This window comes from Dromiciops gliroides, chromosome 4 (assembly GCF_019393635.1).
Source record: "Dromiciops gliroides isolate mDroGli1 chromosome 4, mDroGli1.pri, whole genome shotgun sequence".
NCBI classification, from domain to species: domain Eukaryota; kingdom Metazoa; phylum Chordata; class Mammalia; order Microbiotheria; family Microbiotheriidae; genus Dromiciops; species Dromiciops gliroides.
The window spans coordinates 375,628,219-375,655,876 of NC_057864.1; the positions used below are offsets into that span (position 1 = coordinate 375,628,219).

The 27,658-nt window shown below is 38.9% G+C and overlaps 1 protein-coding gene across 4 annotated transcripts in view; it reads left to right on the forward strand.

Moving 5' to 3' along the window:
- Positions 1–27,658, forward strand: part of ARFGEF3 (ARFGEF family member 3) — a 234,028-nt gene that overhangs the window by 70,196 nt on the left and 136,174 nt on the right. For all 4 annotated transcript variants that reach the window (XM_043964806.1, XM_043964804.1, XM_043964805.1 and 1 more), the window contains exon 5: positions 20,843–20,911. In XM_043964806.1, coding sequence (XP_043820741.1) covers positions 20,843–20,911 — 69 coding nt within the window. The remainder of the gene's footprint in view (positions 1–20,842; positions 20,912–27,658) is intronic.

Sequence of the window (27,658 nt, forward strand, 5' to 3'; positions counted from 1 at the left end):
TCCAACCCCAAAGCATGCCATCCCTCCTCTCAGATGCACCCAAAATAATTGATGGGTCTTTGTAGTAGGCTGTCTTTTTGGTTGTAACTGTTTAACTGCATGTGGAAAGGCTACCTTTGATTATTGAAAGGGCAGGGAAATGAGGATTAAAATTTACAGTTTGATCAAATAATGTTGCAGAACCATGGAGTCCAAAAGGGATACTTCTGAAATGACATTATCTCTGAAATGAGCCACTGCTGCATGCTTAATCCTCCAGATGAAATGTCAATGTCAGCAGCAGTAATCATTTTTTATAGTGTAGATATCCAGTTTGTGCAAAATGCTGTTCTGTGTTCCATGGAATCCTTGTAAATAACTAATGGCATTCCTGACATGAGGGTTTTTTTCTTTTTCTTTCTGTTTAGGTTTTTGTCTGCTGGATAACCTTTAGTGGGGTTGTTATCTTGATACAAGTGACTGAGCCTAGATCAGAGACTGAAAGCAATTAGAAATGCTGATCTAGCTTTTTGTTAATTTATGACAGGGATGAAAACATCTAGGAAAATGAGATGTGGACTACTTGTCCTTGGCCATTAGGCATGGGACAGTATAGGGCATTTAATAAATTCTTGTTGATTGATTCATTAATTTAATGGGCTTCTTCACCTGGCAGTGATATTGATTCACTGTTGCCATGAACTAGGTTAAATACAATGGGAAGATGTTGGTTGAAAGTAGTATTATTACCAAGTGTGTAATTAAGTTGCAAAATTGCAATACAGGCAACAGTGGAAGAGAAAACCTTCAACTACATTTTCCCCTTTCCCATCCCCAGACTACTAAAAGAACATAACCTCAGGCAGCTAGGTGGCGCAGTGGATAGAGCACCGGCCCTGAAGTCAGGAGTACCTGAGTTCTAATCTGGCCTCAGACACTTAACACTTACTAGCTGTGTGACCCTGGGCAAGTCACTTAACCCCAATTGCCTCACTAAAAAAAAAAAAAGAACATAACCTATTGGAGGAGGGGGGAAAGGAAAGGAAAGGAGAGTGAATAGAGTGACATTTTTTCCTTACACCAAAGTGAATGTATAAATAACAACCCTTTTAATCTGAGGTCTAATTTGTGGACATTCAAAGGACTGACAGAAATCTGCCTTATTGAGAAGAGTGCAATAGTTTATACTTACATTTTAAATATTCTGTTTGTTGTTGTACATTGGGTAGATGGGCAGCTAGGTGGTGCAGTGGATAGAGTGCTGGGCTTGTAGTCAGGAAGACCTGAATTCAAATTCAGCCTCAGACACTTACTAATTGTGTGAACCTGGACAAGTCATTTAACCCAGTTTGCCTTAGTTTCCTCATCTGTAAAATGAGCTGGAAGAGGAAATGGCAAACCAAAACTCTGGTATCTCTGCTAAGAAAATCCCAAATGGGGTCATGAAGAGTCAGACACAACTGAAATTACCGAACAACAAATTGGATAGATAATGATGATAATGTGGTAGAGTCTGAAATAGAACCCCAAATCCAATTCTCTTGTAAACTCACGTGTTTGGGGTTTTTAAAGGGCACTATCACCCTTTGAGTTGCCTGGGTTTTGAACCTCAGCCATCACTTCCTACTTATCCTCCTTAACCCACATAAGCAACTCATTGCCATATCTTGTCCCCTTTACCTGTATGTGTCTTGCGTCTCTCCCCTCATATGACCACTACCCTAGTTCAGGTTCTTGTCACTGCTTGGCTACACTATTACAATAATGTCTCCATTGGTTTCTTTGCCCAAGTCTCTTTTCCCTAAAATCTGCATCTCACTTTCAATAAACTCTAATGACACCAAGTTGTCACTAGAATGAAATATAAACTTCTCTGATGTTAAAATCCTTTCCCAATCTTGGATTCAGCCAGCCTTTCCATCCTCACTATTCTTTACTCCCCTTCTCACACTCAACTGTCCAGCTAAACTGGTCGTCTTGTTGGTCTCTTTCTCCACTTCCTGTTTTCTCTGGTTTCCTTCCTTCTAGTCTGAGTTAAAATCCCTCTTTCTACAGGGAATCTTCCCCAATCCCTCTTAATTCTACGGCCTTCATCCTATTTATTATTTCCAATTTTTCCAACATATAACTTGTTTGTACATGGTTATTTGCATGTTATCTCCCCCATTTGATTGTAAGCTTCTCAAGGACAGGGATTATATTTTACTTTTTGTCGTATCCCTAGCTCTTGGCTTAGTGTCTGGCCCTAGAGCCAAGAAGACTCAAGTTCAAATCTGGCCTTAGACACTTAGTAGCTATGTGACCCTGGGTAAGTCACAATCTCCCAGTTTTCTTTTTTTAATCATAAAAGTATTTTATTATTTTCCAGTTACATATAAAGATAGTTTTCAACATTTGTTTTCATGAGATTTTTAGTTCCAAATTTTTACCTCCCCCCTGCCCAAGACAGAAAGCAATCTTATATAGGTTATATAGGTATAATCACATTAAACATTTTTCTGCATTAGTCATGCTGTGAAAGAAGAATAAGAACAAAAGGGGAAAACATCAAAAAATAAAAAAATAGAAATGGTATAGTTTAATCTGCATTCAGAATGCACAGTTATTTTTTATGGATGTAGAGAATATTTTCCATCATGAGTTCTTTGGAACTGTCTTGGATTCCTAGTTTTCTTAACTATAAAGTGCTGATAGTAATAGCACCTATGTCACAGGGTTGTTGTGATGATAAAATGAGATATTATTTGTAAATTCTAGACTCTGGAACATAGTAGGTGCTTAATGAGGCAGATATGTGGCAAAGTGGATAAAACTCCAGGTGAGGAGTCTGGAAGTCTCCTCTTCCTGAGTTCAAATGTGGCATCAGACACTTATTAGTTGTGTGACCCTGGGCAAGTCACTTAACCCTGTTTGTCTCAGTTTCCTTATCTATAAAATGAATTGGAGAAGGAAAAGGCAAACCACTCCAGTATCTTTGCCAAGAAAACCCCACATGGTTCACGGAGAGTCAGACACAACTGAACAACAACAATAAATGCTTGTACTTTTTCTTCCTCACTTCTTTCCATGTAGTAGCTGCTCAAATATGTTTACTGATTGATTTAGTAAAGTATGAGATACTGCAAACAGAGAGAACTGAGGAGAAATAATCAGTCAGGCTGGGATAAGGGGCTAACAACAGCTTGTTGTCTTGGCATAATGTTTCTTCAAAAGTCACAAAAGCTGGTTCTTATCCCTTGAGATCTTGCAGTGTATTGGTTCCTGAAAAATTTGCCAACATTTGTGTTGGTGAAAGTGTCCTTGGCATGAACATTCTAGCTATTGTTCTTTACACAGACAATTCTTGTTTATTTGTGCAAATAGATGAGATAGAATAGTCTAGTTAAGCCAAAACAGAAAATAGGCATGTGACATTTTTTCACATGTAATTTTCACTTGTCTCTGGAAGGCATTCCTCTACTAAAGTTCTTTTCCAGTGTCTCATAATAGTGTAGAGGTGACCCTGAATTCTTCAAGCCTACAGAATGAAGCCTTCCAAGCTGGAAAGGCTTTGAGTTTGGGCCTGTTGACATAGATATATATGTCTTTTGCTCAAGGACCAGCTGGTTGGTTGGATTTGAGCTGATTATATCTTTTGGCCACAGAAATTCATGAGATCATTACTTGGAGGTAGGAAGGGGTTGTGACTTATACCACTGGAGGGGATAACTAGAAGAATGAAATCACAGATCTCTGAAGTTTCAAAATGCTATTCGTGGACATAGCACATTGAAAACCAGAGTTAAAAAAATATCATTCATTTGGATAAATTAAGGAGAAAGTTCTGGCTCATATGAATTGTGGTTATTTTGCATGTTCTTAAAATATAGCTTTATTCCTTTCAAGTAAAAAGAATAGTGAAAACTAGGCTATTAAAATGATGTCAAGGAGAAGGTTCCTTATGACTCTCCTATAATGAGGGGATAAGAAGCATTTGTTTGTACATGGTAAGTACTAAGAAAATAGTTGTTTTTTTTTTTCTTTTAGGGTGCTTACACGCTCCTTCATCTTCCAATTAAAAAGTGAAAGAAGTTCACAATATTCATTGGTGTGTTCTGGAGGCTGCAGGTGTAGGAAAACACTTGAATACACTTAATAAGTGGGGGGAGGGGTCATGTGAATTCAGAAAATGTCATTGCAAGATGTTCTAATCTGCTTTTTCCCCATCAGCACTCAGTCCACTTAAAGTTCGTTTTATTCATGTTCTCTTCTGAGAAGGAGAATAGAAAGGAATTATGGGTTGGATTGGAAAACTCTGCCTTATCTGAGAGTAGAAGGAATTGAGGGAAGTTAAGGGAGGTTTGTAGGTTTCCATATTGGTCTTTATACCTTAATGCATTTTTTTTCTGGCTGTACCCTCACATGTAGAATGCTCTCTCTCTCCTTAGCTCTAACTACTGACCCCCGGCTTCCTTTAAGTCCCAACTAAAATCCCACCTTCTATAGGAAGCCTCCTTTAATCCCCCCTAAATTTAGTGCTTTCCCTCTTTTATTTATCCAGTATCTAGCTTGCTTTGTATACATTTGTCTGCATGTTGTCTCCTCCCCACCTCCTCCATTAGATTGTAAGCTCCCTGATGACAGGGACAGTCCTTTACCTCATTTTTTTTAATCTTCAACAATTAGTGTGGTGCAAGGCACACAACAGACACTTAATAATTGCTTATTGAATGAATGATCTGATGAGCCCTTGGAAGCTCTCTCATGTCAAGCAGCAAAATAATACTAATAGAATTCATATTAGTAGCATCCTAATTCATGTGTCTATATTGACTAGGTACTGAAGGAATGTGGCATTCCAGAAATTTTTGTTCTAAGATGGCACTACTGTTGCAGCTCCTACCCTGCTATGGGGGCAGGCTGTAGCTTTATATATTGTATATAGTTGTAATGATAGGGAAGAGAAGGAAGAAGGAGAGAGAGATTCCTATTATAGAGGCAGCTGGGTGGTGCAGTGGATAGAGCACTAGACCTGTAAACTAGAAGAGCTGAGTTCAAATTTAGCTTCAGATATTTATTAGCTGTATAACTCTGAACAAATGATTTAACTTCTATTTGTCTCAGCTTCCTCATCTGTAAATTAGGAATAATAGTAGTACCTACCTTCTAGTATTGTGAGGATAAAGTGAGATATTTGTAAAGCACTTTGCAAACCTTAAATGGCTATTTTAGTGCTAGTTATCATCATCAACATCATCATCACCATTACTGGAACTTAATGAGAATTGGGAGCCTAGGAAATTGGATCAATGGTCCCAAATACAATTTCCCCCCTTTTCCTATGGGGATGAAGTTTCAACTTAAAAAAAAAAGTTAATAGGGCAGCTAGGTGGCGCAGTGGATAGAGCACCAGCCCTGGATTCAGGAGTATCTGAGTTCAAATCCAGCCTCAGACACTTAACACTTACTAGCTGTGTGACCCTGGGCAAGTCACTTAAACCCCAATTGCCTCACTAAAAAAAAAAAAAAGTTAATATAAAAGCCTTTAATTTCATTGGCTCATAGAAACTAGTCACCAGATGCTATTAATTAATCACCTATAACCCAACCCCAGGAAAAAATTTCATAAATATGTTAATATATTTAGATTAGCATTAACATGTGATATTAATATAACTGAATCATGAGGTGTTGTGGTCTAGTGTATAGAAACCTGACCTTCTTAAAAGGTGTACCTCTGAGAAGGACTATCTCTGTGATAATAGACAAATCACTCAACTTCTCAGGCCTCTAGGAAGATGTCTAAGACTTTATGTCATAGAGAAGGTTCCAAACTGCTGTGATAAAATGAGTTCCATATGCCGATGAAGTAACAGGTGTTGTCTCTATCCCTATTGGATCCACAATAAACCACGTTCGTATTTGTTGTCAAACTCTGCCTCTGCCTAGAAATGGGAAGGAACTCGCATACTATCTGTAGCCTAGCCTCTTACAGTTACAGTTTTACAGAATTTATATAGTGCTCAATAAATGCAATTGATTGAATTATAAATCTGACAGTCCCCCTAGTGCTTCCCTGGAGTTCTAATCAGCTTAATTGTCTGTGATGAATTTTTTATGACTCCAGGGAATTCAGAGCCTTCTCTGAATTCAGAGTCATATAGTTAGAGCCACCAGAGTGGATGACATGGAGCTTTTGGCATCCTACAGAAAAACTAGATTCTAATTTCAGACAATCCTGGGTGTTGATTAAAGAGGCACAAAGGATATGAGCCAAATTTTAGTTCCCAGTTTGTGACATAGCTTCTGGCATCTAGAGGTATCACCTTTTGAATTGTTAGGGAAACAAATTTGATGCAAGGGATTCATTCAGAATTCTTGTACCAGTGCTTTTCAGGGCCAGATTCATTATACTGATCAGGAAGAGACATTTGCTAATAAATTAACCAGCCGAAGACCGATCTTTGATGAATGCCATTGGCTATGAAATGTGCCATTCTCTTTAGACGGCTTACGTCGTACACAAAGTAAGCTGTGCAGAGCAGTGATGGTTTTCTCAGCTGGCCTGCCCTTTTTTGACCCACATAAACAGAGGGAGAAGAGAGATTGCTGCACTCTGTTCATACTCATTAAAGGTCTCTACATGTCACATTACTCCTGACACTACTTGGATGAACCAGAGCATAGAAAATCTTTTTATTGTGAAATAAGGGAGCCATTTTATTCATTCCCAGAGGCAGAAATTCATTGCAGGATCTGTAATAATAAGTGATGAAGTCAATATAGAGGCATGCAAATATGGTACTTGTGTTGTGTGAAACAGTCATTGAGCTTGGCTGCAATAAGATTTTCTTATTCTATTTCCTTTCCCTCTAGAGTCCTTATTGCCACACCATTTACATTATAGAAAATTAGTTTTATTTCATAGAAGAGGGAAGGGAACAACATTTATTAAGAGCCTACTGTGCACAGGGTACTGCTCTGTGTTTTACAAATATGATCTCATTTGATCTTCACAACAACCTTTTCACTCTTTTCTATACTTACCGCCACTACCCTAGTTCAGATGCTCATTACTTCTCCGTTGGACAAAAACCGTAACTTCTGTTTGGGCTCCCAGCTTTCAGTTTCTCCCTATTTCAATCTACATGGCTTCCCATGACTATTGGTCATATTTTTTCCTAATGGACATCTCAGATCACACAGTCTCGTGATCTAAAACAATTATGTGGATCACTTTTAGATCTACTTCTCCAGCCCTAAACTCTCTCCTGACCTCCAATTTGGAAAGTAGTTATTCTCTGAAGAGAAATGTGTAGACATCTTAAATTCAACATGTCCAAAACTGAATTTATTATCTTTCCCCTACAAACCTCCCCTCTTCTAAACTTTCCTTCTAAATTGTCAAGGGTGCCACCATCTTCCCAGTTACCCTGACTAGCCACTTAGGCTTCATCCTCGACTCCTCACTCTATTACCACTCCCTCATATCCAATTTCGTTGTTGTTGTTGTTGTTTTTTGTTGTTTTTAGTGAGGCAATTGGGGTTAAGTGACTTGCCCAGGGTCACACAGCTAGTGTGTGTTAAGTGTCTGAGGCCGGATTTGAAATCGGGTACTCCTGACTCCAGGGCCAGTGCTCTATCCTGCGCCACCTAGCTGCCCCTCTCATATCCAATTTCTTGCCAGTTCCTGCTGATTTTGCCTTTAAAACCATCTTTTATGTGTGCCCCTTCTGTGTTCTGACACTGCTGCCACCCTGGTGCAAACTATCATCACCTCACTCTTGAACATCACCTATGATGTCATTGGTCCTCTTTGAAAATGAGGGATGGGGGCAGCTAGGTGGCGCAGTGGATAGAGCACCGGCCCTGGAGTCAGGAGGCCCTGAGTTCAAATCTGGCCTCAGACACAACACTCACTAGCTGTGTGACCCTGGGCAAGTCACTTAACCCCAATTGCCTCATCAAAAAAAAAAAAATAATATGAAAATGAGGGATGAACAACTCTTGGACTATTGTAATAGCCTTTTGGTTGATCTCCCTACCTGAAGGCTGTCGTCACTAAAGTCCCTCCTCTACTAAGCTGTCAAATTGATCTTCCTAAACCCAAGATTGACCTTGTCACACACACACACACACACACACACACACACACACACACTCAATAAGCTTCAGTGGCTCTTTATTACCTCTAGGTTCAAAAATAAAATCGTATTTGGAATTCAAAACCTGTCTCCCTCCTACCTTTTTTTGTCTTATATCATATTCACTCCCATATACTCTATTCTCTACAGCTTCCTTGCTGTTCCTAGCACAAGACAATCCATCTCTAGGCTCCATTCATTTTCACAAGCTGTCCTCCATTCCTAGAATTCTCCTCTTCCTCATCTCTACTTTCTGACTTCCCTGACTTCTTTTAAATATCAACTAAAATCCTGAATTCGGCAAGTGTCCTTTCCTAACCTTCCTTAATGTTAGTGCCTTTCCTCTGTCATCTCTAATTTATCCTCTTTATAGTTTGTTTGTCCATACTTGTTTGCATATTGTCTCCCCTGATAGAGTGTGAGCTTCTTGAGAGCAGGAACTATCTTGTGTCTTTCTTTGTATTTCCAGTGCCTGGCACATGAACATGTTTAGTCATTCAGTCACGTCTGATTCTTCATGACCCCATGTGGGGTTTTCTTGGCAAAGATACTGGAGTGGTTTGCCATTTCCTTCTCCAGTGGATTAAGACAGAGGTTAAGTGACTTGCTCTGAATCACAGACCTAGTGAGTGTCTGAGGTCAGATTTTAACTCAGTATTTCTGAGTCCAGGCCCAGCACTCTATCCACTGAGTTAGCTAGCTGCCTCATGAGCTCAGTACATATTTACTAAATATTTGTTGATTGAGTTTAATGGTTCTCAGCTGCCTACAGAAAAAAAGAGATTCAAATCTTTCCATCATCTACCTCTAGCTTACGTTTCCATTTTTAGCCCCATGACACCCTCTCTCCCCTAAACTCCTCCTTCTAAAGCTCTACTAAGTTCCAGATACCCTATACAGATTTGCTTTTGCTCACAGCCATAGCTTACAAGTTCCCATCATTGTGTTCACTTTTACTAGTCAGCCAGAGGATACATTGAATTAAAAGAAAAGAAATTTAATGAAATACCATGGTAAGAAAAGTTGCAGTATTTCCCTCCATATCCTGGGGCATAGGCTCTAACAAATATACACATTCTCAGGGGAAAGATTTAACATATGTAATGAACAGGTGTGGAGGAGCAGACATAAGAGAATGCACACAGCCAGGACGCATGTACAAAGGGGCAGCATGTACTGCTTATGCTCTTGGTTTGCTGATGTCTTCAGATGATGTCATTGGGTTCCTCTACCTAGGCTTGCTTCCTTCCAGGCTTACATGCCATAGACTCTGCTAAGGGAATGATTTGATAGTTTCATGGTCATGGTCAGTGCTGGGTCGTCCTCTGCCGAAATCATAGTTGCTGTTGGGTGTTGTTTCATGGGTTTTGTGGTAAAAGAGCTTCTTTCTTGTCTTCATGAGTACAATGAATAGAAAAAAATTCCCTAAGCTCAATAGGGAGTAAGTAAATATAAAGTGGTCAAAAATTTCTAGCTCACTAGTAGCTAAAGCAGTGTGTTTTAGAAAGGCATCTGGCTTTCATTTTAAATTGTAAGCAGCTTCTTAGCCAGAGCCAAGCCATGAGCCACCATTCCCAGCTAAGGGCTAAATGTCATGCCATGTAACCCTAGGTTAAAGTAAAGTCTGGCTTTTGAACTTAATTAAAAAATTAAGGTAGCTAGCTGGTATAGTGGATAAAGTGCCTATTATATTATTATCATTGTTTTAGTTATAAGTACTGACATACTTTAAAGTATTAGCTATCGTAATTGGTGGTGGTGGTGATGATGATATGTAGTGCTTTGAGGCTTACAAAATGATTTACTGGGAAAGGTCTCCTGTTTGATCTGAATGTTAAAGAAAGCCAGGGATTCTTAGAGTCAGAAAGCAGGCGGAGCATTCCAAGAACAGGAGACAACCAGTGCCAAGGAGCAGAGAGGAGAGAGATAGAATGTCATGTGTGCGGAGCCATAAGTAAGCCAAAAGAGTGAAAAAGTTTTAGGGAAAGAAGATTAAGAAAAGGTCATTGGGGCAGCTAGGTGGCGCAGTGGATAGAGCACCAGCCCTGGAGTCAGGAGTACCTGAGTTCAAATCCGGCCTCAGACACTTAACACTTACTAGCTGTGTGACCCTGGGCAAGTCACTTAACCCCAATTGCCTCACTAAAAAAAAAAAAAAGGTCATTAAGTTTGCCAATTGACTCAACCTTTGGAAGTAAGTCAATATAGGCTGAGTATATGGATTTAGGATTCATATATGTATGTAACTGATGCCTTGGTATCAATTGATATGGCCTAGGAAGAGATTTGTTTTTTAGTATTAGAAAAGAAGACTTGTTATTTGATAAGGCATATGATTCTAAGTTTTCTTAGTATAAGTAAATAGTTTATTTGCCTTTTGAGGTTGCTGTGATATATTGGATAGAGAACTGGCCTATAAGACAGGAAGACCTGGGTTCAAGTCTCCTATCTGACATGTACAGGCTATTTGACCCTGGTCAGGTAATTTAATTTCTACCAAGCTAGTCAACTCTCTAATGCCTTAAGTTGCCATTTCCTATACCAAATGAGAGGCAGCTAGGTGGCTTAGTGGATAGAGCACTGGACCCAGAGTCAAGAAGACCTTCAAATCCAGCCTCAGGTGCTTACTAGCTGTGTGACCCTGGGCAAGTCACTTAACCATTGTTTGCCTTAATCCCTTGGAGAAAGAAATGGGAAACCATTCTGATTTCTTTGCTAAGAAAACACCATGGACCATATTGGCATGTTATGGTCCATGGGGTCATGAAGAATTGGACACAACTGAACAACATACCACATGAAGTCTCAGACCCAATGTCTAGTCCTATCTCTTTCTTCCTTTTACACAAATCATAATTGTCTGCTATTTTTCTTGACTTTGCTAGGATTTAGTCACAAGTTCCAAATCTACAGTCTGACTTTTATGAGAAGAGTGGCAATGAATAAGGGAAAGAACATTGAAAATAAATAAATAGGGGAAGACAGTGAGCAAGGGAAAGGGCACAGATTGAAGAGAGCCCTACTTGTCCCCAGCCCATAAAGAATGTTAGAAATAAAGCAATCAACATTAATGCTCCTTCCTCCACATTGACGTAGATGGCAAATAATTAACTCAATAGGCAAATAAAAGTTTGGAATGTTTTCCAAACTATATGCATAGTAAATCTAACAACAATCAGCTTCGCCAAGAGAGTCACTTTTCCTGCTTTTCTTCTTGACCAACAACTATCCAGAAATAATTGTTTACCCAAACTGGAGTGAGACAGAAAGAATCCCTTTGTATTTTCTTTTGACAAGTACCTCTGTGCAGGTAAGTCAGTTTGTATAAGAGGCAGTAGAAACTCTATTCATTTGATCAGCTTATCATGAGCATCCAGCCATTATGAAGATGGAACATAGCTCTGGCTAAGTGGAAGCATGACATTGGACGCCATATCTTGGTTTCCCCCTTTAAGGACTCAATTCCAACTCTACATATTTCCTGAGCAGATTCATGATGCAGAGAATTACAGACATAGTCATTGTGCATGCCAGCCACAAAAGAGCTGAAAGAGGACAAAATCATCTATTCTAGGCATCAGTGTTTTTCAGAGAAAAAGATGAGCAAGTGTTCTCCTACAGAACTATGTACATCGAATATTCTTCACAGCTTACAGCATCTTACCCCTTCAGCCTGAAAGATCCTCTTCACAGAGGACTGATATTGCTTGTCACTTTTAAGTAAACCTTGGAGAAGAAATAATTTCCCCTGATTTAAGCAACATGATGGAGGGAATGCTTTTAAGTTAATTCATAGCTGCATAAATTTCATGTTCACAAGTCAATTAAGGAAAGGCATTTATTACCATTTATTATTTCCTTGGTCCTTAATTGAACTTGTCTTTTCTAATGCTTCCAGAGCCTGACAGGGAGTAAATTAATATAAAATGTTCAGAAATTTCTACTTCACTAGTAACTGAAGCAATGTGTTTTAGAAAGGCATTTGTCTTCAATTCTAAACTGAATTCACATTTCAGACCTATGTATGTAAGTGACTGACTAAGGGAAATATTAATGTGTATCATGTGAGGTGTTAAAGTAGAGTTAATGGTTGGAGCTAAGATCAAAATTGTGTCTTGCATTCAGTGTTTAGATAAAGACAGTTTTTGCCTGTGGAAGAAGGAAGTCCATTCTGCTGCCCTCTATCTGCTATACTAAGCCTTCTGCTGCCACTTCCTTGATCCCTGGAATCTCCTAATGATTGGTATCTGGGGGAATAAAACCATAGTCAATTCCACAAGTACTCTAGAGTGTTCAAATTTAAATGGTGCTTCTGACTAAATTACAGGAAGAGAGGGCTTTTGTTTCTTATGTTATAAGTGTCTATTTTGTGGATCTATCTCAGAGATAGGTGGCATCTAAGGAGTAGGGAACTGATTTATGTTGGCATGTCTCTATGCTTTTTAAAAAATTTCGCTGTTTCCTTTCTCCAAAATCCTTATTTAAAAAATATGAAAAATAGGCCCCCTGTCCCACATATGATTAGAGTTGCTATTCTATATACCCACCTCGTTGTAGTCAAATTCTGATTCCCTCTGCAAGTATAAATCGAATGCTTCCTATCTATTTAATAAGATGTTAAAGTCAGGCCAATATCCGTTAAAGTAAATCACAGATAGAGACAGCCTTGCAGTTGCTATGGGAACTCAACTGTGGATTTTCTGACCTCTCTTTGGCTTAAGCCTCAACTACATCCTGGCATCAGTGTTATTTTGTATTATCATATGTTTTGAACAAGAAGGTTTTTCAGTCCCAAAATACTTATACCAGAATCCCACGATTTTCTCCATTAATTTGTAATACAGTTGACAATATTATAGAATACATTTAAATATAAGTATCATACATAATAAAGTTGTATACCCAAGGCTTTTTAGTTGCTGTATATTTTTCTCTCTGGCATAAAAGCACCAAGAATATTTAAATCTCTTTTGGCCTCAGTCCATATAGTTTATCTCCAATCACTGCAAACAAACCTGGAAAGTGCACAATGTAAGCATTTTCCACAGCAAATGTTTATTAGTTTGAGGATATTAGTCTCTCTCCCAGTGATAACCTTATATATTCTACTAGTCTACAAAGCTCCCTCACTGTCAAGAGCCTTTAAAAATTTGTTAGAGCCTCAGTTGATTTTGTCAGTTTAATACCTAGATCTTCTGACATTGTTAACAAAAACATTTATTAAGCAGCTTTTAAATGTGATATCCCGCTAGATGACATGCAGTGAGTTAGCCAGTTTCTTTCTCCTTATAAGGTACTATAGCGATGTAAACAAGAGCAAGCAATAAACAGATAAGCACTGAACAAATACACAAATTTTTCACTATACTCAATGGACCTTTCATCTAACTGCTTGTCATCATATACGCCAATGGTTCTCAAGGTTTCTTGTCTTTGGATCCCTTTACACACTTAAAAATTATGGAGGGCCTCTCTAGTCCCCCACCTCCCAAGAGCTTTTGTTTATGTGGGTTATATCTATCAATACTTGCCCTACTGGAATTTTAAAAATTAGTATTATTCTGAAAAAAAAAAAACTTTTGATCTTGTGGACTTTATGAAAGGGTTTCCAAGAACCACAGGGGTCGCTGGACAATATGTTGAGAAGCATTGCTATACACAGTAGCCATTCTTCATCCATTTTATTTTTTTCATCTGGATGGTTAGGCTAATTTCTTGTGAATAGTCATGAATCTCATAGAGTATACTGTGTACTGTTATAGTGCGTGATGCAATTAGCATCATGCCTTCTGTCAAGAGAAACATCTGGAGGTGCATATGATCTGAAAAGGAGATTGGAAGGTCATATAGCAAGAGTAAAGATAACAGATGAACACTGAAGTGCTATACTACTATCAAGAGAAAATTAAAAGATCTCGAGGAAAGCCTCTGTCTTGTTAGGTACATATACTGAAGGACATGTTAAAAATCATATAGCATAATAATGTGTAAATGGGCTTCCATCTTTAGTTCTAATTTAGCTTCTGCAGTTTTCCTGACTTTAGCTTTGTTTTCAAAAAGGCTTTGAAATTCTTTTTAGACTTTTTCTTTGTTATTCTTCCTATTTTTTTTTTTAGTGAGGCAATTGGGGTTAAGTGACTTGACCAGGGTCACACAGCTACTAAGTATTAAGTGTCTGAGGCCAGATTTGAACTCATGTACTCCTGACTCCAGGGCCGGTGCTCTATCCACTATTCTTCCTATTTTTTAAAATTAAATTTACTATGTCAACTTGTTTTCTTGAAATTATTCCAATTAAGGTATTCCTCAATAAGTATTTGATTTTTGAATTCTTCCAAGCCACACTTTCATGACTTTCCCTTTCTGTTATTTCCCCCTACTTCCTGCTTCTCTTAACCTTTTTAAAGGAGGGTGTGTCCAACAAGGAGGTTGGTAGGAAGGAACTATTTCTTGTGTATCCTGCTATTCAATGATAATTGAGTCAGTGTTTGAGTGATGGATTTATTTGAGGAATTGTCCTTAAAATTTAAGTGTTTATTTTTATTTTCCTCCAGGCACACATGCTTGGCTTTTCAGTCAAGACCTTCTGCCCTACACAGAGCCAAAAGCTGTCCAAAAAATTAAAATGAATTGATTTTGACTGATGATGATGTTTTCAGCAGCTCTTTGACTTTACCCCTTTGATTTAATGCTTCCCAGGCATTAGAATCACTGAATATTTATTTTGCCACTCATCTTTGGTATGAGTCATTTCTATCTGATGCTTTGCTTGATCCTGATGCTGGGCCTTTTATAGCTCTTCTGATTCACGGGAGGTTGTAGGCCATATCAGCCCTCTTCATTAAATGTTGCCATGCTTTTTATAGCACAAGCCCTGGATGAACTAGGGAGCTCTGTTAATGTTATTGAACCATGAGTTTTGCACGAGTTTCTCCATCAAGATAAGAAAGGTTAGGGGCAGTTAGGTGGTGCAGTGGATGAAGTACTTGGCCCTGGAGTCAGGAGGACCTGAGTTCAAATCCGGCCTCAGACACTTGACACTTACTAACTGTGTGACCCTGGACAAGTCACTTAACCCCAATTGCCTCAACAATGAGGTGAGATAAGACCTTGAGGTGAGATAAGACCTTGTTGAATTGGGAGCCAGCTCATCTGGTTTGTTTCAGGGGGTTCCCAATTTAAAGATGCAACCATGGTATCACAAATCTAGATCTCGGAAAGGTCACCTTGTCCAACCCTCTCATTTAACAGTTGAAGAAACTGAGACCCAGGGAGATGAAGTAAATTCCTGTTTTTACACAGATAAAAAGGTGGGAGAAATGGAATAAGTAGTAAGTGTCACAAGCAGGTCATCTGACTCCAAGTCAATCACTCTTTCTCCTGTACCACTCTCTAGTGACCCAAAGGCCTTTCCTGATTTCTCCATTTTTCAGTGTTCCAAATCACTTAAATTCTTAAGATGAGTGTTGCAATGATGTGCATTCTCTACGTATATGTTCTCTATGTGCTATCTATTCTACATACAAATATACATGTGTATGTATATATCTTGTATGTGAAAATATGTTAGATTCTTCCACTGCAACAAAAGTTTCTTGAGGGAAGGGACTTTTTCCACTTTTGTATTTGTATCTCCAGTGTCTGCCACTTAGTATAGGGATGGCTAAGTGGTGCAGTGGATAGATCACTAGATTTGAAATCAGGAAGACTCATCTTCCTGAGTTTGAATCTGGTTTCAGACACTTATTAGCTATGTGACCCTAGGCAAGTCACTTAACCCTGCTTGCCTTAGTTTTCTTATCTGTCAAATGAAATGGAGAAGGAAATGGCAAACCACGCCAGTATTTTTGCCAAGTAAACTCCAAATGGGGTTTGGAAGAGTCTGGCAGGACTGAAACAATTGGACAATAACACCATTTGTTTATGATGGATTGATTGATTATTGGTTATCTACAAGCTGATTACTGTGATTGTGCCCTCCTCTATGGTATTTTGTAGCTTATTCCCAACATTTGGCAAGATTCCAAGTGGCATAGAGCTATCAATAGTCTTCCTTTCCCTATTCCCTTAAGGGACTGAGAGTCATAGATTCAGAGCTTGAAGAAACATCTGAGATTATAAGATCATAGATCTAGAACAGAAAGGGACTTTAGTGGTCATCTCTAACAAAACCTTCATTTTATAGGTAAGTTTATAGGCCAGTTTCCACTGGAGAAGGAAGTGGCAAATGACTCCATAAACCCTATGGACATTATTAATGTGCTATGATGGTCCATGGGATCACAGAGTTGGACATCATGGAATGACTGAACAATAACAAATTTAGGCTCAGGGTAGTGATGGAATTTATCCAAGGTTACACCACAGGTAAGAATAAAGTTGGTCCTCTCACTCCAAATATAGTACTCTTCCTGCTGTATTATCCTCCTTCAGGAACTTTGCTGTCAGTTCTCCTCCCTTACCCCTCTTCTCAAAGTCTTTACTCAAAGCTTTAACTCCTTTCTCCCAATGCCGATTACCCTGCTTCTTCCTGACCTTGTAAAGTTAAAAATCCTCACAAAAGTGTTGGTAACTCAAGTTTGGAATCTTCAGTCTTTTTGGTCTGTTGTTTCTTGACTTCTTCAAGAACAGATGAATCAATGGAAGACCATGATTGTAGTATCATAAGATGAGTTCTTCACTTGGAAGACAGAAGCCCTGGCTTTATTGGTCATTCTGTGTTGGACAATTTGTCTAACCTTTCTGAGACTTTTATCTCTCTTATAACATTTTCTGTTCTATCTATCTACTTCCCAGGTTTGCCATAAAGAAAGGACTTGTTAATCTTTAAAATTATAAAATACTATAAATATATGCTTTGCTAAGTGGGATAAGCCAGTCTTGTAAATGGAAAGCAATGTTTGCTGTTGACAAAAAATTGCCGTGTATTTGTATTGATTTAAAATGAAGTTACTCTATTTTTTAAAAAATTTTGGTGAGGCAATTGGGGTTAAGTGACTTGCCCAGGATCACACAGCTAGTAAGTGTGTTAAGTGTCTGAGGCCAGATTTGAACTCAGGTCCTCCTGAATCCAGGGCCGGTGCTCTATCCACTGTGCCACCTAGCTGCCCCAAATTTACTCTATTTTGAATAAGTCACTTTCCTTCTGTGGGCCCTCGGTTTCTTCATCTGTAAAAGGAAGGGATTGGGATAAATGATCTCTTTCTACACTTCCAAGGCTAATATTCTGTGATGCAATGGAAGCCATAGCAAACAATGGATGACAAACAGCGGCTGAATAGCATCCCCAGGACAAGAACCTGTAACTTTATCCACAGTCCTATGACACTATTTTACCCCCAAACACACATATACATGCACACGTGAACATGAATATGCATACACATATGTACATGTATACATGCCAAACCCACATAACCATACAACTAATTTGAGCAAGGAGTGAAAAACAAATCTGTAAAGCCAGCCAGGGTGAGATGGAATGTTCCTTATGGCAAGAAGCATTATAAAACTCAGTTTCCCTGGTGGGCCAAGTGAGGTCAGGCCCTATGGTTTTTTTTGGGAGGGTGAGGCAGTTGGGGTTAAGTGACTTGCCCAGGGTCACACAGCTAGTAAGTGTTACGTGTCTGAGGTTGGATTTGAACTCAGGTCCTCCTGAATCCAGGGCTGGTGCTTTATCCACTGCACCACCTAGCTGCCCCTTCCAGGCCCTATTTGAACAGCTGATCTTTAGCTCCATTTTCCACATTGGTAACTCCTGAGGCCTGTTACCAGATAGGCTGCAGGTAGCCATGTTATAGAAGACTGTACTTCATCACACAAAAAGTAATGGACCTACTACACTCTTAACCCCCAAAATTTCTCTTTCAGAATCAGTGCTATATAACAAAGCAGTGCGAAGAAAGGCAAACCACTGTGGTACTTTAAAAAGAGATGTTGAGTTCTGTTTGTACTTTAAGAAGTAAAGTATAAGCAAACAGCCCCAGTGAATAACATTGCTGCCTAATAATATCAGCCACCTTTGTATTCTTTTCTTCCTGAACTATGGACTCACCTGCTTCTCTAAGATAATGATGTCTATGTCTGCCCTACTTAATAACTGAGGGAAACTGAAAGTATTTAACTGTCCCATCCAGTGGTGGTTGGGGCATAAGTACTTCACACCCAACCCAAGGTTTTTTGTTTTGGGGTTTTTTTTTTGGTTTTTTTGTTTGTTTTGTTTTGGTTTGATTTGGGTTTTTTGGTAATGGCAGACTGGAATTTCTTTTGAAGAGTAAAATACCAAGTTTGAGGAACTATCAATACTAAGTGGCCATTGCCTTTTTGAACCTCAGTTCCCTTATATGCCAAATGAAAAGTAGTCTCCATGGTCCTTTCTGGCTATGAATCTATGATTCTATGAAATATACACTTCTTAAGTGCCTATTGTATACAAATCACTGTGAGTAGGAGATCTAGAATTTAGATGAAGAGTTTCCAGCCTTTGGTCCTTTGTGAAGGAAAATGGTTGTTGAGGGCAGGAGCTATCCCCCCTGTCCCTGCTTTTTTGTTTTGTTTGGTTTGGTTTTGTTTTAGCTTAAGAGAAAGTATTACGCTACTTAATAAATATTAGATTGAATTTAAATGAATTCAAGTAGCTTACAGTCCAATAGGGGAATAAAGACATTAACACAATACCTTATGACTTATGTAACTGTAATTCCATGGGTATGGGCACAAAAGATCCATAGGTCTCATCTTTTGGGGATTCTTGTCAATATGCTCCCCCAAATCCTCCACAGCTGATCAGTTAAACCCATGGAAGGACTTTCCCTAATTCTTTTAACATCCCATCAGCACTAGCATAGCACTAAGATTGTCTGGGGTGTGTGTGTGTGTGTGTGTGTGTGTGTGTGTGTGTGTGTGTGTGTGTGTCTAACTCACCCATTCCTTTTCTGGCATTAGCACAGATAACCACAACACAATAATGGCTGGTGGTGGATAAAGCACTGGCCCAGCATTCAGGAGGACCTGAGTTCAAATGCGGCCTCAGACACTTGACACTTACTAGCTATGTGACCCTGGGCAAATCACTTAACCCTCATTGCCCCACAAAAAAACCAAACCAAAACAAAACAGAAACACACACACATGAAAAACAAAACATTATAATGGCTGTCATTTATGTAGAGCTTTAAGGTTTTCAAGGTTTTTATATGTTATCTCATGTAATCCTTAAATGTGAGATGGATACTATTAATATCCCCATTTTTATAGCAGAAAAAAATGGAGGAACAGAGAGGTTGTGACTTACCTAGGATCAAATAGCTAGGAAGTGTCTAAGATAGGATTTGAACTCAGGTCTTCCTGATTCCAGTGGATGATTAACCCCGCACTGGAAGGATTCTAAGTATATAATTCTAACTGGTATGCCTCTTAGCTTCAGAAATATAGTACTATATGTTAAGTTCATGAAACAATTACAGAATAAAGTACTATGGAGTCTGGAAAAGATGGTATTTGTAGGCTGAGAAAGACTAGCATACCCTCATATTCAGTATTCTCTACCTTGAGAATGAAGGCATGAAATGTTTGTAAGTTCTATTCTAACAACTCATCTCTTGAATTACTCACCTAGTTCTTTGCCTACTTGGAAATGAGTATCTAAAACACTCCCTTAAAAATCTCTGAAGGAAACAGAAATAGAATGGAGGGAGGAGGAGGTAATCTGCCTGTTGTCTGTTAGAGTTCATTCCTAAAATGTCAGTGGCAATATCGATTTGTTCCATGATGCTTCACAATGGATAGTGTTTCTAATGGTCTTAAAAGGTTTTTAGTGTTCTTTAAATCAATTCTTAAAATTAATCTTAATATGTTTGGACTAGAAGAGACCCTATCGGTCATCTAGTCCAGCTCTCATTTTGCAAATAAAGAAACTAAGTCTCATAGAGTTTAAGTCACTTGCTTAATGTTCCATGACTATATATCTCAGTAGAACATTGGTCTACTGATTCCCAGTAAAGCCTGTCTTCACCCTTCATAGTTTGTTATTAATCTACTATGTTTCTGTGGGGAAACACTATCTTCTGGGGAAGTAGAACCATTTGAAATTCTGGGAAAATTTGCTAATGGGAAAAATCTATACTCATGGGAAAATATCCTTTCCCTCTAAATGCCCCACCCCCTTTCTTCTTTGGTTGTGGGTGGAGTTGAAAATAAAATTTCCAAGCTAAAAGTCATCATAGAAGCCATGTTGGCCATAAGAGTCTCTGAATCAGAATCTTCTCTATAATATTCCTGGAAAATAAATGGGCCCCCTGTCTTTGTCTGAAGATAGAGGGGGAATTCACCATATTGAGAGGTGGCCCATTCTACTTAGGATAGTGCTAATGATTAGAAAGAGTTTCTAAGTGTAAAAAAAAGTTTCCTTACATTGAGCCTAAATCTGTCTCTACAACTGCCACCCAGAGTGCCCTTCATTCTGCCTGGAGGATTGGTGGTGCTAGGGAGTGGAACAGTTCTGATGTGGCTTTCAAATGCCCTGTTTTCTCATCTGTAAAATGAAGAGGTTGGACTAAGTGGTCTCCAAAGTCTCTTTTTGCCTCTAATATTCCTTGAGCTTAGATTAGAGGATCCGAGGAAGGAGTGGACTGGGACAAGAGGGAAGGAGCAAAGGAAAGCATAGAGCTGGGGAAAGGAATCTTGAAAACGGTATATGAAATAACAATGGTTTTGTGATTTCTTCCCTTCTTTTATTCAAGGTTTTACTTTGCATAACTTATTCATCCACCTTTGACATGAATGGAAGTGCAGTGCTGAAGATTGCAGAGGTGAGTGCCCCTTCCTTTCCTCAGTGCCCCCAGAGCACTCCATACCTCCACGTTGCCAGCTTTATGAGCTGCTTTAACACGAACTGGAAAAAAAAGCATCATGCCAGATTGGCATGGAATGGAATCCTAGATGCAGAGCAGGGCCTCCTCTGATTATTATTGCCTTTAGCAATTACCACTAATGGGAATTGATTTTTTTTTTTTTTAGAAATGTTGTCTGTAGATCCCCATCCTTTAGTGATGTTGTGTGTCTGAGAGCTTTGCATGTTTCAGCTTGCTAAACCCAGGGCTTTAATGATGATAATAACAGTACTAGGTCCCTTCAGACCCATTTGTGCCCCATTTTCCTATGATCAACTAAAAAAAAGTATTTGAGTTTTACTTAGAATTTTTTTTTTAAAGAGCAAGATCTGAGATCTTGAAAAACTCATCCTAGTTTTAAATCTAAACAATGAATCACAAGAGGCAGGGTATCATGGTGGTTAGGCAGTCAGTCTTGTTCCAGGGTCTCTGACACAAACTGTCTTTGTCACCATGAGAAAGTCACTTATCTCTCCGTGTCTCTGGCAACTCTTAAGAATATGTGCTGCTGGGGCAGCTAGGTGGCGCAGTGGATAGAGCACCGGCCCTGGATTTAGGAGGATGTGAATTCAAATCCGGCCTCAGACACTTAACACTTACTAGCTGTGTGACCCTGGGCAAGTCACTTAACCCCAATTGCCTCACCAAAAAAAAAAAAAAAAAAAAGAATATATGCTGCTGGTGAGTTTACTCAGCATTGGTAGGACTTTCTATCCTGGGATGCCTCCACATCAGTGTAATCACAGGTTCATATTTAAGGGCCTCCCCAACTTGCCCAAAACAAAAATCCCAAACTGTATTTTTCAGCACCAGCAAAATCCTCCTTTTGAGCCTGTTGTAGCAGAATATTAATTTCTGCTTCAGAGCACTTCTGAGAATTGTCTTGGCAGAAAATTTGACTTCCTGGATTTATTACATACATCTCTTGCTACTTGGCAGCATCTTGGTTTAAAAGCTATGCTGTGATGAGGTTTTTACCCTTCCATAGCTTCTAAGCACTGGCAAATTCTGACAGGTGGATGCTTTCAGACCAAAAAGAACAAAGGCATATTTAACAGCACTGTTGGGAGATAAAAGAGAGGTCCTGTATAATAGAAATCATGTGCAGAGCTCACACTAGTGGGGATGTTTAGCCTAGTAGAGCATTACTTAATGAACAGCCCATGAAATCACTTTGGTATAGTGGAAAGAAGGAAAGGTATAGGAATCCAAGAACCTGAGTTCTTTTGATGGCCCTGCCATTAATTGTGTGATCTTGGATGGATCCCATTACTTGGATGGGCCTCAGTTTCCTTAGGAATAAAATAGGTCTCCAAAGTCATTTTCAGCTCCAAATTGCTATAATTTTAATTAAGACAATGTAGAAATTTTAAGATGGAGACACTAACAAGCTAACTTAGGGAATGTTGAGCTTCTACCACTTTGAAAAAAATTACACTGAGAATGTTATCTATTAAAAATTCTTGAATTAGCGTTGCTATTTGTCACATTAATATTATTTTAATTTAAAAAGAAATAATATTGGGGCAGCTAGATGGCACAGTGGCCCTGGATTCAGGAGGACCTGAGTTCAAATCTGGCCTCAGACACTTGACACTTTCTTGACCATGGGCAAATCACTTAACCCCAGTTGCCTCACCAAAAAAAAATTACATTAATTAAATTTAAGTAAGGAAATACTATTCCATTAGTAGGGCTGCTAGATGGATAGAGTACCTGAGATCCAGAAAACTCATCTTCCTGAGTTTAAATATGGCCCCAGACACTTACTAGCTGTGTGACCCTGAGCAAGTCACAACTCTATTTGCCTCAGTTACTCATCTGTAAAATGATGTGGAGAAGGAAATGGTAGCCAGTGACCTTTGCCAAGAAAATCCCAAATGGGGTCACAAAGAATCAGCAACACATGAAAGGACCGAACAACAACTTCCGTTAATATTTTATTTTTGTCATTGAAGTTTATAGATTGAAATACCATTCTGTGCTATTAATGAAAAAGCAAACAAAAAGTTATTAGAAATAGTAAGCTATTTCTTTAAAATATGGCAGGTATGAGGCCAAAAAGGAAAACTTCAGGCAAGAATTCTAGATGACTACACAAGAAGGTAGCTTTTATAGAGCTAGAAACATAATTAGTTCTTCCTCATGTGTGTCATTTCTTAATTCTGAAAAATTAGTTGAAAAAACTTTTGTTGATGCTTTTCTTAGTACCACTCCTTACCCACAATAGAATATATTATAAGAAATTGTTGTTGTAACAAAAGTACTTTAAAAGAAAGGACATTTAAACAAAACAAATCAAGGCACTGCCCTTGTCTGATTGAATGAATTGAATGTGTCATGCCATACCTGTGGTCCATCACTTTTCTATTTATTGAGAGGAGAGTGGTACGTTTCATCATCAGTCCTTTTGAGTCAAGATTGGCTATTATATTGCATTTGAATTAGGATGTATTTTTTAAGTGTTTTTTCCTTTTCATTATTGTGATCTTTATTTTTCTTGTAAATCCTGGTTCTGCTTTTTTCATTCTATCAGTTCATATTGTAAAGATTGGAATGACACCACCTGCTGGAGACTTACTGTAGAAGAGTTCCGCCCATGAAGCGAAGGTCTTTGAGGGCAAGACCAGGAGTCTTTTCTTTGGCGTCAGGAAGTGACACAGGCTAGTGGAAGGAAGAAGGAAGAGACTGGTGCTTGGTCTCGCTCTTTCCTTTGGACTCTGGTGGAGAGCAGAGCTAGAAATGCGCTCTCCCTTTAATAGATAGGAATCTAGGCCTTTCTCTCTCTCTTTAACAAATTCTTATTCTCCTTAATAAATGCTTAAAACATAACTCTTGCTAAAGCTTATAATTTATTGGCGACCACTCATTAGATATTTTAGACAGACTAGCTAGAATTTTAGCCCTTAACAATATTAATCTTCCCAAGTCTCTGAATTCCTCACGCTCATCATTTGTTTCACAATATTCCCTCATAAACCAGGTTAATTAACTATTTCCCTAAAATGATGAATATTTGCTTTATCTCCAGGTTTGTTTTTGGTTTTGATATCACAAATAGTACTTTTGATCCATAAGGGACGTTCCCCTCTGTCACTTCTCTAATTTGTTTCCAAATTGTTTTCCAACAGGACCAGACTAGTTTAGAGTTATGCCACACTTGTGTGTGTTGTAGGCTAGGTCTAGTGCTTCAGATGAAATGAGGTAAACATAGACTATCTAATAGAAGATTACTTAACTGTTTGTTTTTTGGAAGTCCAGTGAATCTTACAGACCCTTTCTCATATTAAAGTTTTCAAATGTGTAAAATGCATATGATTACAAAGAAAATCAGACTTTTTTCTGTTTAGAATTTTATTTTCCAAATTACATGTAAAAATAAATTTTGACATCACTTTTTAAAAACTTTGTATTCCAACTTTTCTTCCTCCATCCCTTCCCACCCCCCACCCTCAAGAACTCAAGCAATTTAATATAAGTTATACATGAGTCGTCATGGAAAACATCTCCACATTAGCCAGGTTGTGAGAGAAAACAGAAAAAAACAAAACTTCAGATTAAGGAACTATCAAAAATATGCTTCAATATGTTTTTAGATACCATCATTTCTTTCTCTGTAGATAGATTGCAAATTCATAAGTCCTTCAGTGTTATATTAGATCATTGCATTGCTGAAAATAATCTCAGTAGATCATCTTACACTATTGCTGTTCTTTTGTATACAGTACATTTCACTCTGCTTCAGTTCATGTAGCTCTTTCCAGGTTTTTCTGATAGCATCCTGTTCATCATAACTTTTATATAGTACCTTAAACTTGACAAAGAATTTTCTTCATAATAGCCCAAAAAAGTAGGTACCATATGTTTTGCCATTATAGTCAATCATCATAACTATTTCCCTGCATCTTATTCCCTTCCCATGATATTTATTCTATTTTCTATCTTCTTTTACCCTATTCCTCCTCAAAAGTGTTTTGCTTCTGACTGCCCCTTCCCCTGCTCTGCCCTCCCTTCTCGTACCCTTCCCTCTTTGTCCTCTTCCCCTCCTACTTTCCTGCAGGGTTAGATAGATTATTCCTCCCAATTGGGTGTGTATGTTATTCCCTCCTTGAGCTAACTCTGATGAGATATGGTCTTTGAGATATATCTGTGTTCTAAATTTTCTTCCTCCCTCCCTCCTCAACCCTCCCTATGAAATCAAGCAATTCAATATATGTCATACATGTGCAGTTATGCTGAACATCTTCACCTTCCTGGAAAGTGTTTTGCTTTTTACTGCTCCCTCCCCTAATCTGTCCTTCCTTCCCTTCTCCCCCCCCCAACCCCCATCTCCTTCCCCTCCCACTTTCCCTCAAGGAAAAATATATTACTATACCCACTTGAGTACATATGTTATTCCCTCTTTGAGCCAATTCTGATGATAGTAAGGTTCACTTACTCCCCCATTCCTTCCCCCTCTTCCCCTCCCCTCTATAAGGTTTTTCTTGTTTCTTTTATGTGAGCTACTTTTTCCCAGTCTACATCTCCCTTTCCCTTTCTTCCAGTGCATTCCTCTTACTCCTTAACTTTATTTTAAAGATGTCATCATGGGTTAGCTAGGTGGCACAGTGGACAAAGCACCAGCTCTGGGCCCAAGAGGCCCTGAGCCCAAATCCAGCCCAAAACATAAGCCACCCCACCCTGCCTGCCCCTCAAAAAACAAGGATAACAAAAAGATAAATGCTTTACATATATCATCCCTTCATATTCAGCTCAGACCTGTGTCTTCTGTCTAAGTGTATTCTTTTCAGCTGCCCTAATACTAAGAAAGTTCTTATGAGTTAGAAATATTATCTTCCCATGTAGGAATGTAAACAGTTTAATCTTTTAATGTCCCTCGTGATTTCTTTTTCCTATTTACCTTTTTATGTTTCTCTAGGGTATTGTATTTGAAAGTCAAATTTTTTATTCAGTTTAGGTTTTTTCATCACAAATGCCTGAAAGTCCTCTTTTTCATTGAAGTCCCGTTTTTTCCCTTGAAAGATTATATTGTTTTTCTTGGTAGGTGATTTTTGCCTGTAGTCCCAGTTCCTTTGCCCTCCAGAATATCATATTCCATGTCCTCTGATTCTTGAATGTAGATGCTACTAGATATTGTTTTATCCTTACTGTAGCTCCACAGTATTTGAATTCCTTTTTTTTCTAGCTGCTTGTAATATTTTCTCCTTGACCTGGGAGATCTGGAATTTGGCTATAATATTCCTAGAGGTTTTCTTTTGTGGATCTCTTTCAGGAAGTGATTGGTGGATTCTTTCAATTTCTATTTTACCTTCTGCTTCTAGAATATCAGGGCAATTTTCTTGGAAGATACTGTCTAAACTCTTATTTTGGTCATGGTTTTCAGGTAGTCCAGTGATTTTCAAATTATCTCTCCTGGATCTATTTTCCAGGTCAGCTGTTTTTCCAAGGGGATATTTCATATAGCCCTCTATTTTTTTCTTCTCTCTCTCTCTCTCTCTCTCTCTCTTTCTCTCTCTCTCTCTCTCTCTCTCTCTCTCTCTCTCTCTCTCTCTCTCTCTCTCTCTCTTTGGCAGGGCCATGAGGGTTAAGTGGCTTGCCTTGGGTCACACAGCTAGTAAGTGTCAAGTTTCTGAGGTAAGATTTGAACTCAGGTCCTCCTGAATCCAGGGCCTGTGCTCTATCTACTGCGCCACCTAGCTGCCCCCCTCTGGTTTTTTTTATTCATTTGGATTTGCTTTACTGTGTCTTGGTTTCTCATAAAGTCACTAGCTTCCATTTGTTCAATCCTAATTCTTAAGCAATTATTTTCTTCTGAGAGCTTTTGAATCTCCTTTTCCATCTGGTTTTTCAAGCTGTTAACTTTTTTCTCTTGATTCTCCTTCATTGCTCTCATTTCTCTTTCCATTCTTTCCTCTACCTCTCTAAATCTTCCTTTTATCTCTCCTACTTTCTTTTCAAAGTTCCTTTTGAGCACTTCCATGGCCTGAGACCAATTCATATTTTTCTTGGAAGTTTTGGATGTAGGGGCCCTGAGGTTGCTATCCTCTTCTGAGGGTGCACCTTGATCTTCCTTGTCATTAAAGAAACTTTATATAGTTCTAAATTTTCTTTGCTTGCTCATCTTGTTGTCTTTTACTTGACTTTTAACTCCCTCTTACAGTGGGGCCCTACTTCCAAGCTACATTGTCTCAAGCTTCAGAGGGCCCCAGGTGTTTTGGTTTGATGGAGGGCAGGTTTTTCTCTCAGCTGGCCTGTTCTCTGGCCTGAAAATAACCTCAGCCAACCTACTAATTAACCAACCAGCAAAACTTTGTGTGCTGTGTTTCTTAGCTTCAATGAGCCTGATCTCCTCCCCTCCCCTACCTGGGCCCCCCACTGCTCAAGATTTCTTCCTGGTTCCCTGCTGGGGTGGGATAATGGAATTCCTCCTTAGGTCCCACAGACACCCCTGTATTTTCCACCCCCCATTCAGCCGTTCAGCTCTCTCACCTGACTGTCAGCTTAGTTCCATAAGATGCTGGTGCTGCAGCTGATTCAGAGGCTGAGGGGTAAGTTTCTTTGGTGCAGCCTGCCTGGGGACTGTGTCAGTGTGATCATAGGATTGGACTCTTCTTACAGCCCAGCATGGCCCCCTCTAAGCTGTCTTTGGCTGGAAAATAATCTCAG